Source organism: Paralichthys olivaceus, chromosome 12 (assembly GCF_024713975.1).
Source record: "Paralichthys olivaceus isolate ysfri-2021 chromosome 12, ASM2471397v2, whole genome shotgun sequence".
Lineage (NCBI taxonomy): Eukaryota > Metazoa > Chordata > Actinopteri > Pleuronectiformes > Paralichthyidae > Paralichthys > Paralichthys olivaceus.
Genome location: NC_091104.1, coordinates 9,603,229 through 9,622,334, shown reverse-complemented (window position 1 = coordinate 9,622,334; position 19,106 = coordinate 9,603,229). Strand labels below are relative to the sequence as shown.

The following is a 19,106-nucleotide window of genomic DNA, read 5'->3' as shown; positions in this document are numbered from 1 at the left end:
AAATCAATGTTTTTATTACCTTCAGGGAGCTTTTCATCTTTTCACCAGAGTTTGTTTAGCTGCTTTCAGACATGCACTGAAGTTCAGACATTTTCCTGACATTTCCTGGTGCAAATGTCCGAGTCGGTTGCTCCGGATGTTATATGGAACCTTTTCTGCTTTCCCTCGGCATTTTAGCATCTTTCAGCTCATTGTTTTGGTTTTGGCTTCCAGCGTAACTGTTGCAGCTGTCTCTCCTTTGTTTTTCTGCTGAGGGGGCCAGGTGGAGAAGGTCTGCAGAAAGTTCGGAGGCTCGTTAGGACATTTGTGTTCACATATAAACTTCCTCTGGAGATAGTAAAGCGGCTCAAGACAGGCCCTACATTATCTATGATTAGGCCCTGTCTCGAAATGACCACAGCGCGATTACATTTTGAAGGGAAATTATCAGGGCTTAAAAAAAACAGAGGGAAGGTTAATTTAGGATTCCCCAGTTCCCCCATGCATTTAGTAGGCTATGCTAGTAAAAATAGAACGATCAATAAAGATAATCAAAAAGAAAACATAAACACCAAAATATAAAAAATTTAAAATAATTCATACAATTTCAATGGAATATATACGGTGTGAACTGAAAATATGGTTTTACACAGACTCTGAGGAGGCTCAGTAAAATGACGCTGCAGCAGAAGTCTCACTGGAAGTCAAACTTTTAGAGAGTAGGTATCGTTGTCCACCAGCAGATGTCACCAGAGAGCAAACATTAACCAGGGGTCCCTGCTGTTGCGTCACTTCTGTCTGCTGTGTATTTGTTGTGTTTCCTTCATGGAGGATGGAACTTAAAAACATCCAATTATGAAATAAACGATGATAATATATACCATCGCATCATCAGATTGTAGAACATACACTGTGGACTGAGACTGCGATCTTTACGGAATTGGGTACACGCATCACATGTATCATGACAAGGCGATCAAAAATATTTCAAGAAGCCAGATGTTAAATCTAATAGGAAGTCAGCCATTTTGAACTTAGTGGCCATTTTGGCTTATTTACACACTAGAGGTTTCATCACATCATCTTCATAATTTGGTGAGTGTCATCTTATCTCTTTGGAGATAAAAGTTATCAAAGGTTTGATTTGACTCCAGAATACATACATTTTCACTACTACTAGTTTCATGAGTTTTACGAGCATGTTTACGGCTTCAAAATAAACAATAATAATCCATACAAATCCAATAGTGTCCTCACACTGTCAGTGCTCGGGCCCTAATAACTTGTGCCGCTCTCATTAATAACATCATTAGATGTATGAGTATCCCTCCCATAACTGACATTATAACAACCAGTCTGACAGAGGTTCAATATGACAGTTACACGACTGTTCCTGGTCTCTCTCCCCCGTCCTCTCTCTTCTCTCCCCTCTTTTCCTCCCACGTCTCCTGTCTTCCCCGTTGTTCTCAGCTCACCCCAACTGGTCGAGGCAGATGTCCGCCCACACTGAGTCTGGTTCTGCTCGAGGTCTCATCCAGTTAAAGTAAGAAGTTTTTTGCTCATTGTGGGAACAGCTTGGTGTCTGTATCATTTTTAAGACTTTGACCTCACTCTGCAAAGGGCCTTGAGATAATGTGTGATGAAGATTTGGCACTTTACCAATAAAATTGAATGTCAGTAAATTGAATTACACGGTTGCAGTGCAATAAACATTATGAAATAGGTGTATTTCTTCAAGAAGCACAGCAGCTGTTTGTGTCCACTATTGTTTCATCTCAAAGGTCAGAGGCAGATTGAGAAATATAGGAAATTAAATATAGCAATTTGTGGTCACTTTTAATATAAGGAAAGTAAATTCATATGTTTTTGTCTATATGTAAAGCAATATATAAAATAAGCAACATTTTAATGCTTTCACATTCAGGCATCTGATAGAAAAGAAAATAATATAGTAAAGTATATTGATTAAAAAAAGGTGTTGTTTTACTTTTGACATATGGTGAATGACATTGACTTTAAAGACTGACAGTAAATCTCAGTAAAAAGAAGGATATATTTATTTCTTGCTCCTTGTTTCATTGTGAGCTGTGGGCGCTTTGCTCCACCCTGGACACAGAACTTGTGTAACGCCCTGAGCCTGAAGAGAAGCACAGGTAAGAAAAACAGACAGAGGCTGCGTTTGACTGTGCGTCTCCATCCACTTCTCTCTGGATCTCTGGATCGCCTCAGCTTTCGGTAAGTTACCTGGTTTCTCCTGGATGTATAAGATATTCACTTGAGGAAAACAGGTTTTTCCCTCAGATTTTTTTTCTTTTGGAAATGATTGTAGGGGGGAATCTGCTCCTCTGTATTGATTAAATTCTGCTCAAGGTTTTTCCTTCTTTATAAAATGACTTTTTTTTCTTAATTACCTTTCTGTAAATACTGCACATGGTTTCCTTGCAGTGGAATCTGCCACTACGGCCTGTGATTAAGTATTTCGAGATATAGGGACAGGTCTAGATATGAAAATGTATTCTGTTTATTTTATTAACTAAAAATCATTCACTGTACCACACAAATCATTGTTTTTATTACCTCCAGGGAGGTTTTCATCTTTTCACCAGCTTGTTTAGCTGCTTTCAGACACGCACTGAAGTTCAAACATTTTCCTGACATGTCCTGGTGCAAATGTCCAAGACGGTTGCTCCCGATGTTATCTGGACAGGCTTGTACAGTACTGGGCATGAGGCTCTTAGTTACTTACTAAAATCCAGGTGGCGACTTTTTTTTTGGCCTGGCAGTGTATTATCGTCTACATGTGAGAATGCCCTGAGATAACATGTGTCATGATGAACTTTGTGACAGTACAAATCAAATACATTTGAATTGATATGACTTTGCTTTAAAGCAGTGTAGCACTGGTTTGACTCCAATGCATCATGTCTCAGGTCCTCTGATTTGATTGCTCTTATTATTTACTTTTGGGTGCAGTAACACACATAATGTAACACAGAGAAGTTGAATCTTTTAAAGCCTTTACACTCCCCAAGGGTTTTATTTACTCTAAGACATTGGCACATAGATGGAACTACTGTTTGATGGAAATTTATAATGTTACAAAATCAGCAAGATATAAAAGATAACAGCGACAACGACTAGTGGACACACCCGAGTAGTCCTGAAGAGAGGCCTTATCAGAAAATACCTTTGTTGATTGACTGTAGGTGTGCAGAGACATTAGGCTGATATGGAAAACATGTTGGGAAATATTCATTACTTCAGCCAAGCAGGTTGAGTTTTTATACCTGTCTGTTTGTTCGGATTCATAAAACTTTATTATTCCCAAGAGGGAAATTCCCTTTACAATCTGTCCTATTCATGTAAGTCAATAGACACCAATATTCTGTGCCAGTAAATATTGTTGTGTTGACCTTCTCCACATGATAAGTGCCCTGAGATAACTTCTGTTATGATTAATGATTTGAAGTGTAAATGAAATGGGACTGAATTAGATCATTCATTAGTTCCTCATTCACACCTCTTCAGGAGAATTCTTTGCAGTTTGGTCAGAGTTAACCTCTAACTGTGGTTTATAATCCCACTGCAGGTTTGAATGAAGAAGTTAAAAGATTTAAGATGGAAGCTCGTCCTCCTCTTCATTAGTACCTTCATCTTCCTCTGCATCCTCAGCGTGATAATGCCCATGACGTACAGGTCAAATCCAGGACCCCCCGGGCTGAGGAAAACCTGTCCCTTTCATGTCTCTGATCAGACCATCACCCCCCTCAACGACACCAAGCACCTGCTGGTGTCGGCCTTTATGGATCAGAGGGTGAAGGGCTTTGATATACGCATCATTGGCATCTTCAGGAGAGACTCCATCCAACCCCTTCACTGTCGCTTCTGCTGTGCGGGTTTCTTGTCGATCACAACTCCAGCAAACATTTTACAACACACAGACCACTTTGGATTTGCCTTCGCCACTACGGATGTCATGTGTCCGATTCCTGAAAACTGCAACGCTACACATGTCACTCTTCTCACTCAGCCAGAGAGTGGGATTGCACCCAAACAGATTTGGCTCCCCATAAGAAACAGAAAGACCAACGTGGACGAGGAGGCAAAGTTGCAGTTTAACTTCACAGTCTGCATCTCCAACCTGTTTGCAGACTACAACAACGTGCTTCAGTTCGCCCAGACCCTGGAGATGTACAAGTTAGTACAGCAGCAACACCACACAACTCTGTCAGAAATAAACAAAACCTGACACTGTTACAAAAAAATATTGCAAACGCTGCAAGGCTTCTGTTTGTTTCAGGGTTTTTAGATTTCATTCAGTTATTCTCGTCGAGGTGAAAGTGTCAGGTGGTGTCAAACGTCACCGCAGCACAACTCATGCACTCACATTTGGCATCCTGTCAATATGCTGTAATGTAGCTGCGGGCAGAGATATCAGATCAAACCCTCCTGGGCTCAACGAAAGGAAGCAGCTCAATCAGACAAACATAAAGCTCCAAGCGACACAACATCCATCCAGTGTTCCACCATGACTGACTGATTTATTTCATTGCAATCTTCATGCAGTGACTCAAGCAAGGCCACTAGGACAGAGATAGCCGTTCTAAAAAATGTTTTAAATAAAACCATATACGATATATACTGCAGTGGAAGGCCAGATTTATGATGCCCCCTTTAGGCCAATTTGAAGATAACATTTCAGTATCAACTAAATAGATAGATAGATAGCCATACTTTATTCATCCCCAAGGGGAAATTCTTTTGTTCCAGCAGTACAGACGTGCAATAAGTTTTTTTTTTACATAAAAGGACATACATGTAGGATATGGTGACTGAGTTGTTCAGACAGAGCTAAATTGAGGCAAAGTTAAAAGTTTAAGTTAAAAACAGAGGAGACTAGTTGAATGTTTCAATAATCAAGAAGCATAAGAACATAAAAACATAAAACCATAAAACAGTGCAAGAGTAGATTAAAAATTACTGCTCATATTTACAGTTTTACGATAGGTCGGGTTGTTCCTGCGGCCCTTCCTCCTCTCTCTGCCGTGAGCTCAATGCATGATGGTACATATTGCTCAGTTAGTGACCATTGGTTCTACATTACTTTTCATGATGCATTGTGGGAAACAAGGAGTGCACTATATAGGGTATACAAATTATACTTAACATTTGGACACCACTACAAAATGGCAAATTCACTATATACTGGACTATATAGTGATAAGTGAGGGATTAATTACACAGAACTAGCTCAAGTTTTGTGAGCATCTGGATATTTCATTTAATTATGGGATGATTTGTACCAGACTCACGCACATATTTGAAACTGGTCTCTCAATTTTCCGGCCCTTAATTACAGCGCCACCATCTGGTCACTCTAAAACTCTCTAACTCTTGCCCCCATGTGGTTTGAAACTGCTCATAGAACCTTTACAATGGCTCGTGTTGAGCCCTATTGTCAGCTGCATTGGACAAAAGAGTCTGCGACATGAACGTAATGAAATGCAGTTATTTTAACCTTTTGCATCACTTTTCCCTGCAGGTTGCTTGGTGTGGACAGAGTGGTGATCTATAACACCAGCTGTGGCCTAGAACTCGAGCGTCTGTTGCAGATCTACAGCCAGGACGGCTTCGTGGAGATGGTTCCTTGGCCCATCCACCATCATCTGAATCCATCTAAAGGCTGGCTGTTCTCGGAGCATGGAGGGGACTTGCACTACTTTGGCCAGTTAACCACGCTCAATGAGTGCATTTACAGATCCATGGAGCGTTCACGCTACGTCCTGCTGAATGACATTGATGAGATTGTAATGCCGTACCAACACAACAACCTGATGTCTCTGATGAACATGCTCCAACAGCAGCATCCAAATGTAGGATACTTTTACTCTGTATTTGAAAATAACTCAACATTTACACATTTCTTGGACATTCACTTATTTGTATTCTAATTCTTTTACTTCCTGCTACTCCTGTCAAAACTAAACCCATGTTCTGCAGGCTGGGGTGTTCCTCATAGAGAACCATATCTTTCCCAAGAAACCCTTTGAGGGAGATGAACCAGGTCCACTGCCTCAATGGAGAGGGGTGCCAGGCTTTAATATTCTGGAACACATCTACAGGAAGGAGCCTGACAGAACCATATACCACCCCTACAAGATGATAGTCAGGCCGAGGTAGGAGAAAAGAAGACAGTTTGTCCGGGTCAGAAACGTTTACAACAGGACAATGTACAGAACATTCAGGCAAGGGGTGGAGTCTGGGTAGAGCATAATTTTTAAAAGGGGTTGTCAAGAAAAGTTCTGGATATAGTCTGTGAAAAATAGGAATGTGTCTTGAAATTGCAGGAGAAATGTTATTTCCATGTCCTCAAATCTCATGTATAATGACGTTGATGATTTTGAGAGAAACTGTTCAAATGTATTAATGATAATGAGCATAAAGAGCTTACTGAATGTCTGATTGACTGTGTGTGGATCACAGGGCGGTGGAGCAGACCTCAGTACACGAAGTGCTCAGGCAATTCAAAGAAACGTTCAAGGTTCCGCTGGAAGTCTGTCGGATCGTGAACTGCCCAATGAGACACCCCAAATCACGGCTGGAGGAGCTCCATGTGGACACCCGACTGTGGGACTTCTCAGATGATCTATTGACCCGCGTGATCAAGGTGCTGAGGAGAGCTGGGCTGCTGAGCTCCGAAGGGGAGGGTCGACAGATGGCATGACCAGGCTGAATGCACATTCTCACAAGCAGGACATTTTTGAAAAAGGAAGGAATGACACTGAGTTGTCACCTTTTTAACGGACAGAGGGCCGATGTCTTCTCACTATTCCAGAGAGCAAGTTGGAAACTAAAAGGGGACAAGGCCTTTGCCGTCAGGGTCCCGAAGCTCTGGAGTGACTAGCTAGAGGTAATTAGGCTGTCACAGTCAGTAGCTGTGTCTCAATTCAGGACTCAATGCAGACTTGGTTCACAAAGGCGTGGCCTCAGTGACTACTTGCCGAAATGAGGTTACAGAGGATTTCATATCTGCCAGCTGCCTTTCACTGCATTGCATCGTTAGATATTTGCAGGAACCAGCATAGCCTCTAAAGTAAGCTGCCCCTGATTTGGGACACGGCCAGTGTCATCTTTTATGTCCCTTCTCAAAACATACTTCTGCCAGAGAGCCTTGCGGGATTGTTTGTGTTGTGCACCCGCCTCGGCACATATTACTATATTGATATAAGTTAATTGTTGGTCAAAGGTGCATTTGCTTTCCACTTTGTCAGGATGGCAACAAGCCAACTACAGGTCTGATCACACCTCATTTTAATACATGCATTTGCTTTTTAAACAAATTTGTGGTTTGTAGGTCTGGAAATAGCTGGCATTACATTTGGCACCCTGTCTGTCTGTAATCTCACATATTGGTTCATAAAATCATATTATTATTCCTATTCTTTTTTGCATCCAAAAGTTTCCCTCATTGTTCTTCTCTGTTATTACCGACCCTTTCTGGAAGAATGTATACATTTTTTATAAATAAGATGATTGTGACTTAATAACTTTATATCTATTCAAAGAGCACTTTTCACACAAAGTGCTGCACAACAAGAAAACAAATGGAACACAAGGAAGTGCATAATAATACTAAAAGATCAATAATACCCTGGCACCCCATATAAATTCAGGAATATGCCTCCAAAAAAAGTATGTTTTCAGCCAACACGTGAAGTCACTGTCTCAGAAAGCCTTATTTCCTCAGTCAATTCATTCCAGAGCCTTGGGGCCCCGATGGTAAAAACTCTGTCCCCCTAGTTTTTAGTCTAGATTCTGGAAGTGACAGCAGACACTCACCCAAAGGTCGCAAACTTTAGAGGTAAATGGGGATTTAAAAGATCAGAGATGTAGCCGGGGGCCAGGACATAAAGAGCCTTTAAAGTAATTAATAACACTTGGAATCAAACCTATAATAAACTGGGGGCCAATATAACCAAACGATATATAACCAGTGTGATGTGATCATGTCTCTTAAGCCCAGCTGCTGGTTACATTCACTAATATACCCTGAACAGAGCCACCTGTCATCAGTGTGCAGCAGCAGATGATGGTATCATTCATGCCCTGGGTCCCCTGCTGGATTGATCAGAATACACCTTTAACTCCCAGTGAGTGACTTTTATCAGAATATGAGCTCAGCAACAGATACTAATCATCATCCTCAACATAGACCGGGTTTATATTGCTCCAATAGAAAGCTAAAACATAGGATACAATTTTGAAAACACAGTTTAAAAAGTGTTGATAATAAACAATGATAAACACATAATTACAAACAGCCTATAAACAGCAGGCAAAGGTTTTTAAATATACCCAGATTGGAGTCATGACACGGAGTCGATAAAATCTCTTTCAACATTGTCTAAGTTTTCCTGTGTCCAGGGTGTGGTGCCAAAGAAAAATGATTTTGTGGTTTCAGTTTATGAGTTTACAGGATGCAAATGTTTTCCAGTGCAACACTATAAAGCTGAGCGACCCGACTCCTAGAAAGGACAAGGTCCATCACACTGATCAGTTCACTGTGAACATCGAAGACATCACCAAATGCTCTGGTGAGAAAAGGCCAACACTGATGATTACAGGTCTATTAGCACTCACGGCATCTCAGATGAACTGTTACTGGAAAGCTTTAAGAATTTCATTGCCCTTCCTCTCTGTGATTTATATGTTTCTACTTCTTCATCACATCCATACAACATGTATGTGCTTTTTCTGGGGCTTCAGTTATTTCTGTCTCCAGAGGATGTGTGTAAATATCTACTAATCTTTAACGTCATCAAAATCATCACATGTATTTTTTAATCCTGGAACAGATTAATTGTCTTATTGCCCAACACTGACTGTTCCTGTATTCTCTTCTTAATTATTATCATTAATTATGCATTATTATAAAACATATATTATTGTATCTTGTTTAAACTGGGAGGTTACTGAGAACTGGACACAAATCACTGTGTGTGTGTGTGTGTTTGTGGTTGTGTGCACGTGTGTGTGTGTGTGTGTTTGTCTTTGATTAAGTCAACAGACTGGTCAGGCAGCTGAACACATTGAAACTTCATAACTTTAGTCCTTAGATTGAGATGAAAACAGATGTATTCTATATGTTAAAGGTGAAAATCAAATTAAACTGAATTTATTCATTTGTGTGGAATTCGACTCATGCAGCCCATCGTTGATTCATATTGCCAAGTGGTCATTTTGGATATCTTGAAATGTTTAAGGAAAATGTCATAAACCAAGAATTGGAAGTTTTGTTGGGATACAGTCACAGACTTATTTTTTTACAATGGAGAAATGCTTCATGTTTTGATCTTCACCTATACAGACACTTCACAAGATAGATTTACATCGTGGAGGTTGGTTTCACTTGAAGTGAAGTAACATTAATTCCATACAGTCAATATCAGAGTTCCTTTAAATCCAAAAAAAGAAAGAGAGGGTGATGGAGTTGAGAGAAGCACAAGCTGCCCAAAGTGTGCAGGATAGTATTATGTCCCTTTCCAGTTCAACACAAACGAAAACTAATGTGTAAGCCCAACCAACACAGACCCATACAAATCTAGCTTGATTATAATATAATATTTAGTTAATATATTCTTGTATGAAACTCATTTGACTCACATGTATGTACCGCTTGAGACACTTCAGAATCATTATCTGAAATTATGCAAACACAAAGATAAAAAAAGAAGGTGTTGCATGAAACTGTGGGCTGACGTGGGTTTAAAGCTGTTGCTATCACATTTTTGACATTCAATTAAAATACACAAAAGTAGATCAGGGATTCTGGGAATTTAACCTTGTCTGCTGGATGTGAGGACAGTCGGCCATTCTTTGGGTTCACGCCATTCATAAAGGCAGCTGGTTGCAGGGCAGGTCATAAACCCACCTCCTCCATGTTAGTGGATTAGACATGGACCAAACTAAAAAGTCAAATTGATTTTTCTCAAAAATGGTTTCTGTCATGTAAGTTAGTTCTTATCACATCTTTATTCAGGTGTTAATTTTTTTCTGATAAGTTTGGTTTTAATTAGTTATTTGATGATATAAATGGGGTGTAACGTAATGAGTGACAGCTGAGGCTGATTTAAAGAGCAAGGTGTGAGTCCACCGTCTGAGAACATCACTCCGCCTTAGATCACTCACTGCACCACAAAGACTTCTGACTTGATCAAAGTGTTGAAAAGCTCATCAGTTATTAGTGCACTTCCACAGTATAAGATTTGCAAACAGTAGTGAGTGATAAGGAATACTTTTGTTAGACAGCACACAAGCCCACCTCTGTTCTTGCTGTTTGGGTTTATGGAGCCTGTGATGAAGCCTGCTCACCTCACTGAGGCCTGAAAAAAGTCCCAGACTCCTTAACATTGTGAGGTAATGAAAAAAACCTTTTAAACATTTAAATGATTAATGAAAAACACATTTTTCTTAAGTGAACCTATAGTCTGTAGTATTATATTTCCTCATTCACTGCAAAAAAGGGCTGCTGTCTTGCATGACTTTTATCTGAGATTGGTGATGAGCATCATTTTAGAAATATACACATAAATAAAAAACTACATGTTATTTGTTTATTTCATTCATGTAAACAAACGTAAAATAATTGGTTGAACACTGGTTTCCTTTCTGATTTGCATTTAATAATTAATTCAAAGTGTGAGCGAGACTGGATGCGGTGTATGTGTGTCATTTTACTCATCCATGCGTACAAAACTGCTTGAACCTTACTTTAATTTTCTTAATCATGTCTTTTCTTTAACAAACTCTAAACATTGCTTTAATAGAGTTTGAATATAATTTATTCTCAGCAAAGCATTAAACAACTGCATCCTCCTCTGAAACTTCCGTCTCTGGTTTATTCGCCATGATTCACCTCTCAGAGGCTCAGAGACACAGAGCAGGGTGCAGTGACACTCATCACCCACAGGCAGGCACGTGCACAGCCGGACCCCTAGTGGTGCTCAAGCACCTGCTCTTCTGTCCTGGATGAGAAAAGGGCCCTTTCTGCTGGAGCCCAACTTTTTTCTTCATTCATCAACATTTAAAAAATAAAAATTAAACTCTCTGTCATCAATTCCGCCCAAAAAACAGATAGACAGACGGAGAAGTTAAAGACAGTTTTCCTGTTTCACAAATTAGACAAGTTCACTGGTTTTATTTAATTTATTCAGAGCAGAGTTTTGATAAGTTTTAAGTTAGAATATTTTTATGATTATTTTTTGCCTGTTATTCATTTATTTAATCAATGTGATAATTTGAGTTACCCTATTTGATTAGATTGTGTTTATTATAAAATAAATATTTAAGTTAAATATATCCTACTGTGTTTTTTCTTAATTTTATGAATCATTTTTTGGCGATGAGTGCCCTTTTTTTTTGGGCTTGAGAAACTTCCCACAAAAAATGTCTGTGTATCGTGCCTGTATATACAGGATGCGGTTTCGTGTACACTCGCAGCTCGCTTGTGAAATTGCAGAGCAACACGTTCCCTCGACGCAGAACTTCGAATGCTCAACGACTGTGTCACGTCGACGGCGTAGGTACGGCGTCGACGTTACGCAGAAGCATAAACTAGGCTTTAGTCGTCTCTTTTCTATCCACTGTGCGTCTGCGGTGACACCGTCCCTGGTGCCTGCCTGCAGAGCCGGCAACACCCAGAGATAAGGAACGGACCAGTGGGGAGTGTCGGACACAGCTCGCATTAAGACTCGGTCACAAAGCAGAAGGACATCGAACATTAACTCTGAGTGTGTTGTCTCAGCCGCCACCACTGGAGCTCCTGCACTTCAGCTCTGAGTGAGTCTCTTGCCGATGAATAATAATAATTACTGTAATAATAACTTTATTTAAGTTAGACAGAAACGGGTTTGATAATTGTAGGAAATAACCTCTCTGTTAAACTTTGAGGTTCCCATATTGTCGCATCCCTGTGAGAGTTTGTTTTGCCTCATACATGAATATATACTTAATAAACTATATAAGCACTTTTTTTAAACAAAGTCACTATAGTTCTTCACAGAGAGAAAAGTTATAGAATAGAAGAACAGCAATTACAGCATAAGATAAGTACAGAGTTTGACTGAGGATTGTAGAAAATAACTGTCTTCCTGTTTAACTGTGATGTTCTTTTCAAAATATGATCAATGATATGTGGCTTTACTCAAAACTCCTCTGTGTGCACTAGCTAACTTTTATTAATTCATCCAAACACAAGCCAAACAATGATCATCAAAAAAACTGCTGCAACTCCAATTTACTCATTATTCCAAACTGTGTATCTCTGGAAGGTTTTGGTGAGAGAGCTAAAAAAGGAGGAAGACAGTGCATGTGGGGGGGAGGAGACAAAGGCTGCAGTAGACACATGAACAGGGCTTGGTTATGTTTAAGTTACAGAGAAAACAACGAGTTGGAGTTTTGATTTGAATGCCTGTTTTGGTTTTGTTTAAAAAAACAAATCATGAAAACATCATGAGGATTATTCTACATTAAATTTCTGACAATAGTTCCCTTTCACCTAAACGCTCTCTTCAATACCTGCACCCACACCTCCAAAGCTCTGGGCCTCTCAAGTTATCGCAGAATGAGAGAAGCCATTTGACCTTACATATGTCTTTCAGGATTCAGGATTAGCTTTATCTCTCCTGATAAACTTCTTCAGCATGTGAGGCTGGTTGTGATATTTACCCCAGAAATTTGGCAGACTGCTACTGAATAATGGAGAGTGAACTAAATTAAAAGTATAATGGCTGTGGAGTTTTATACTGGACTGCAGTATGCAGTGTGTATGAGAAAGTATGTTTTATCTCTGAATAAATACACTCAATGCCTCTTCACAAAGTGAGCTGTGCATTCACTCCCTTCCCATTGCCAGCCAAATCTGTGCATTAACCCGAGTGTCACTTTTCCATCACTGCAGATAGGATTGAAGCCTGTGTTGCCTGCAGTCATTTGAATGCCGACTGAATCAATTCCCATTGCAGATGCAAGCCAGATGTTAGCAGATGTTAATGGGTTTTTTGACCAGTGAAAAAAGGGGTTTATAGACAAGAATTGACTTTTTTTTGATTGACACAAGTGATTCCCACCATGATCAGTTGGCAGCTGCTACATCAGCCTGATTTAAGTTTGACTGTCAAACACAACGATTCTCCTGATGCTCCTTTAAAGGTCCATGGACTTCATTCATAAACCCATAACTGACCATTCAGCATGAAATAAAACATGAGCCTCCTGTCTAGAAACAATTGGACATTATCATTCAACTAGTTTAGTGTCATGCACAGGACTCGGAGAAAGGACTCAGACACAGAGTTAGGAGAGAGCTGACAATGCTCAGGCTTTATTTGTCAAAACAATACAATAAACTGGCTAACAGAGGGCGCCTCGAAAAGAGGGAATGATAACAACATTTACAAATGAAAATCTACCTTCCATGAGGGGATAAGAAAAAAACAACACTTAACTGAAATCTCCTCCAAAGAGGGAAAAAGCTATGAAAAGGGTAAAAAAAAAAGAAGTTCTCCTTAGAGGGATAAACCATGGACATTAACTAAAAAAAACCTCCTACAATGAGGGGACAAACTTTTAATCTATGAACAAAAAATCTCCTCTGAAGAGGAACAAGTTCGAGAGATAACTAAACTACACTAACCAAGAGAGCTATGAAAACTATGAGAGAAAAGGCCAAAACAAACACTCTTAATGAGGCAACCGACTGTGACTATGAACTTTTAACTATGGCGAGACGAGAAGGCTGGTGGCACTTGACGAAAGGACAACACACACTGATACAGGACAAAGGGAGACGCAGACTATAAGCACACATGGAGGTAATGGGAAACAGGTGAGCATAATCAGGATCGAGGAAGACAATCAGACCGAGGCACATGAAGAAGGGCAAGTGACCTGAAACAAGAGTTACTTTCCAAAATAAAACAGGAAATACATACATTTAGACAGGACAAAAACTTAGCTTGACCTCACTGGGGTGTGACATTTAGCTTTGTTACCTCCAATTCATTACTAACTTCAGTAAGACGGTACTAACAGGATTTGGTCAGGCTTTCTTGTAGATTGGCTCCAAGGTGGCTCATATAGGCAGCAATCTTTAGCGTTACTTTTTACGTTAAAATAACCATTTTGTGTATGTTGCTAGCTTGAGCTCCACAAAGAAAACATTTATATATATCACTTAGCTCTTACTGAAATTCAGTGGGTAATATTTAGCAGTGATGTACATGTTTACTGAGAAAAGGTGAAACTGCTTGGTGGTATCCTGTGATTTAAAGAATAAAAATTGACTCATCCAAACAAAAAAACCCTTTACACTTGGATGTCTCGTTGTGGCCGGTGTCAGACTCTTGATCAATGATGTTTTGGGGATGAATATTGTGGCTAGACACTAAACATTAATGCTACATGTGGGTTGGCTGTCTGAACTCAGTGAATCACCACCAGTGTGTTTGCTTTGCTCCTCATACACTGCCTGGCCAAAAAACAAGTGGCCACCTGGATTTGGCAGATGAAGTGATGCACCCATCATGCCTAGTGCCTACTGTACAAGCCTGTGGGGGCCGTGCTATGATCTGGGGTTGCTGCAGTTGGTCAGGTTGGTGTGGTTCAGGGAGCATGAGACATCATTTTCACACATGGATTGGCCACCACAGAATCCAGACCTTAACCCCATTGAGAATCTTTTGGATGTGCTGGAGAAGACATTTCTGACTCTCCCATCATCAATACATGATCTTGGTGAAAAAATAATGCAACACCGATTGGAAATAAATCTTGTGACATTGCAGAAGCTTATCGAAATAATGCCACAGCGAATGCGTGCCATAATCAAAGCTAAAGGCGGTCCAAGGAAATATTAGAGTGTGTGACCTTTTTTTTGGTAGCGACTTTTCTTTGGGCCAGGCAGTGTATATCTAACCTATCCTACTGTGGTTCCTTACTCTACCACAGGCTGGGAATATCTCTCCTGTGACGAGATGGATATGTTGAAAGAATTAAGAAGTAAGCTCTTCCTCCTCTTCATTAGCACCTTCGTCTTCCTCTGCATCGTCAATCTGAGACTACCCAGGATTCACAGGTCTCTCCCGAACCCACGCAGTGGTCACAAAACTTGTCCTTTTCATGTCTCTGGTCAGACCATCACCCCCCTCAACAACACCAAGCACCTACTGGTGTCGGCCTTCATGGATCAGAGGGTGAAGGGCTTTGATATACGCATCATTGGCATCTTCAGGAGAGACTCCATCCAACCCCTTCACTGTCGCTTCTGCTGTGCGGGTTTCTTGTCGATCACAACTCCAGCAAACATTTTACAACACACAGACCACTTTGGATTTGCCTTCGCCACTACGGATGTCATGTGTCCGATTCCTGAAAACTGCAACGCTACACATGTCACTCTTCTCACTCAGCCAGAGAGTGGGATTGCACCCAAACAGATTTGGCTCCCCATAAGAAACAGAAAGACCAACGTGGACGAGGAGGAAAAGATGCAGTTTAACTTCACAGTCTGCATCTCCAACCTGTTTGCAGACTACAACAACGTGCTTCAGTTCGCCCAGACCCTGGAGATGTACAGGTTAGTGCAGCAGCAATTCAAGAAAACTCTGAGTCACCTTCCCTCTGACATACTTTAGTCATGCTCTCATAATATTATTTCAGAAAAGGCCAGTGTTTGCCTTTTCATGTTTGAAGATTGCAGTGGTGGTTTGTTCAGACACGTTCACAACCACAGGGAACCCAACAACTGATTCATGTTCCCCTCTGGAGGATTTATTGTGATTCCTTAAGTCATCACCAGCAACTCCAATATAAAGTCTTGATTTGTCCAATACTTTGGTTTATGGCCAAGATGTTAGAGGTTAACAACAGTGGACATCGTAAATGGTAAACATTTTGTAAATATCAGCACACTAGAATCATCATTGTGCACATGATAGAATGCTGACATTAGCATTTTGCCCTAATGTGCATATTATGTCTAAGCACAGCCTTACAGAGGGATAGCATTAGCCTGTAGACACAATCTAGTTAAAACCACCATATCTTGATGAGTGTTCAGACTCTGCTGCAGCTAACTTTATAGAGAGTTTCATAAAGCATTGTTTTGGTTTATCAGCGTCGAAAGTTACTGTAAAGATCTTAAGATCTATTCTGCTACTTGCCGTGTACCAAAGCAGTCATGATCAAAGTTAGTCCCATCAACTAACACGGAGGAGGCAAGGCTTATGACTTATTCTGCACTCAGCCACCAGGGGATGATCAAGATGTTTTAGCTTCACTCTTCCTGAGGTGCTTAATGATAAAATATGTTTTGTCTTGTGTTTTTGTCATTTGTGTAAACTAGTGATTTAATCTTTGCATCGCTTTTCCCTGCAGGTTGCTTGGTGTGGACAGAGTGGTGATCTATAACACCAGCTGTGGCCCAGAACTCGAGCATCTGTTGCAGATCTACAGCCAGGACGGCTTCGTGGAGATGGTTCCTTGGCCCATCCACCATCATCTGAATCCATCTAAAGGCTGGCTGTTCTCGGAGCATGGAGGGGACTTGCACTACTTTGGCCAGTTAACCACGCTCAATGAGTGCATTTACAGATCCATGGAGCGTTCACGCTACGTCCTGCTGAATGACATTGATGAGATTGTAATGCCGTACCAACACAACAACCTGATGTCTCTGATGAACATGCTCCAACAGCAGCATCCAAATGTAGGATACTTTTGAATGTGTATTTGTGAATATTATATTAATGTAGAAACTCTAAGATAACTTTGTTTTCTTAATGTGCCTTATTCTGTAGACGGGGGTGTTCCTCATTGAGAACCATATTTTCCCCAAAAATCACTTTGAGCCAAGTGGGAGGTTTCACCTGCCGCAATGGAACGGGGTGCCAGGAGTTAATATTCTGGAGCACATCTACAGGGAGGAGCCCAAAAGTATATACCATCCATACAAGATGATAGTTCAGCCAAGGTAGAGTGAATTTGTCCACACAGTACTTCGATTGAATAGATATTCCATTTGCTTTATTAGTTATTTAATGTGTAGTTATTTTAAAACCAACACAAAACATTGCTCACATGCTGTAAAATTACACTAATGGGGACATTCCATTTTGTGTCCCCCTTTTGCTGAATTTAAAATGGAAAATGAGCTTTATTCTCATTGTAACAATAAGTCTGACAGAGCTTAGATATGACGTTACCCAACTGTTCCTGGACTCTCTCTCCAGTCCCCCATTTTCTCCTCCCACCCCAACTGGTCAAGGTGGGGCCGCTAACACTCAAGGTTCCTTTCAGTTAGTTAAAGGTCTCTCTACAATCGCCAAAGTGCTTGCTCATTATTGGAACCGTTTGGTTTCTCTATAAATTTTAAAGTCCCTACCTTAATATGTTGTGATTTGGCGCTTCAAATTTAATTGATTGAATACCTTTTATTTGTATTCTTTCATTTTTTGCCATGTACTTTGTTAGGCACCACTAAAAGGAGACCCCAGAAAGAAATTACATCAGTGGGAGCGTATTGTGAACAGTATTGTTTGTAACTAATTCATGTCTCTGTCCAAACACAGGTTGGTGGAGCAGACTTCAGTGCACGAGGCGATCAAGCTTATGGGAAAAAGCTTCGAGGTTCCCCCAGGGGTCTGTCGGCTCATTCACGTCCGCGTAGCTCTGCAGGGGGAGCTGACGGTGGAGCAGCTCAATGTGGACAAACGGCTGTGGGACTTCCAAGAACAACTGGTTCTCAACGTGGACAAGGCGCTGAAGAGAGCAGGACTGCTGAACTCGGAGGGGCAGGGCTGATGGATGGAATTTTTGCTTTTGTCTCTGGGGGAAACATGCTTTTGCTTATCAAAATTGTAAATGTATTTCATAGACACAGAGCTTTTCTCGTCTTAATGCTGTCCTCAAAGGATTTAAGGGATCACCAAAGTTTATCCTCATGGGGAGTAACTGCTGTAAATAATGAAAGTCAGTCATCAGATTCAACACTGTACAAGTTTCTGGACGACAGGATAAATAAGGTAGAAGTGCTGAAGCATCATTAAGTTTATTTTATTATCTCTTATCTGTGTTTGTTTGTCTGCCTGCTGTTTAGCAGGATTATACAAAAACCACAGGACAGATTAGCACTAAACATGAAGGATGTGATATTGGTCAGGAAACAACCCAACATTGTGAGATAGGGCAGTTTTGTAATGTATCTGAACTGCCAACATACAAGACAAGGTTGCCAAAACACTTAGATTATGCACAAACACACATGCATACACACATAAACTGTATATATACATATAAACAGTACATACATACACACATATCAATACTTTCATGTTTGCAAATGCAAAATATCAGGCTCTGGCCATTTTTTATCATGTCTCAGATGTAAGTGAGTCTGAGTGTGAAAAATGTTTGGGTTCTTCATCAGACCAGCAGCAGCAGCAGCGGCGGCGGCAGCGGGAAACGTGAATGAATAACAATAGCACAATGATTTCTGTTCCCTTTTAGTCAATTGTTAACTTCTTGTTTTGCGGCTGCATTGTTTCCAGGGACAGGTGGAAATGATATTGGCTCAGTGCTCTACAGAAACAAACCGTTAAAACAGCTGACAAGGATCTTCAGGGAAATGACCTGGTGTGTTAAGTGTCTGATCTTAGAGATAACATGAAGTCTTCACAAAAGATAATCTGAAAACTACTCAGGTTTCAATATTTTACCAGGTCAGAGTCAATATCACTTTTAAGCATTTTTTCAACTATTGAGCCTGATCGGTGTCGGGTCAAATTCTGATAGTACTTAATAGTAATTACTGCTGTAATAACTGTCATTTATTTATTTATTTTGCTCATAATTTATTCATACCCATTTTACCACAGTTATATTTAGTCATGTCTAACCATAACCCTAATTTTGCATCTTGTCTTTTGTGTCTTACTCTCTGTGAATGTTGAACTACTGCTGTGAGACTACAATTTCCCAACTGGGATCAATAAAGTTCATCTAATCTAAATCTAATCTCAAGATTCTCTTTTCTTGCGAATGGAAGCCGTCGCTGCAGAGGGGCTGCATGA

General features: G+C 40.4%; 2 protein-coding genes across 2 annotated transcripts; both read left to right on the top strand.

Annotated features, from left to right (window-relative positions):
• The first annotated feature begins 2,107 nt into the window (after nt 1-2,107).
• Nucleotides 2,108-10,858, top strand: LOC109636271 (uncharacterized). The gene is made up of 5 exons (XM_020097891.2): nt 2,108-2,214; nt 3,569-4,176; nt 5,522-5,852; nt 5,980-6,155; nt 6,463-10,858. Exons 2-5 carry the CDS (start codon nt 3,575-3,577, stop codon nt 6,701-6,703), a joined length of 1,350 nt encoding a protein of 449 aa, XP_019953450.2. The 5' UTR covers nt 2,108-2,214; nt 3,569-3,574; the 3' UTR covers nt 6,704-10,858.
• A 786-nt stretch (nt 10,859-11,644) lies between these two features.
• LOC109636343 (uncharacterized) lies at nt 11,645-19,045 on the top strand. Its single transcript, XM_069536001.1, has 6 exons — nt 11,645-11,817; nt 14,523-14,629; nt 14,986-15,613; nt 16,414-16,744; nt 16,836-17,008; nt 17,607-19,045. Exons 2-6 carry the CDS (start codon nt 14,551-14,553, stop codon nt 17,836-17,838), a joined length of 1,443 nt encoding a protein of 480 aa, XP_069392102.1. The 5' UTR covers nt 11,645-11,817; nt 14,523-14,550; the 3' UTR covers nt 17,839-19,045.
• The last annotated feature ends 61 nt before the right edge of the window (nt 19,046-19,106 follow it).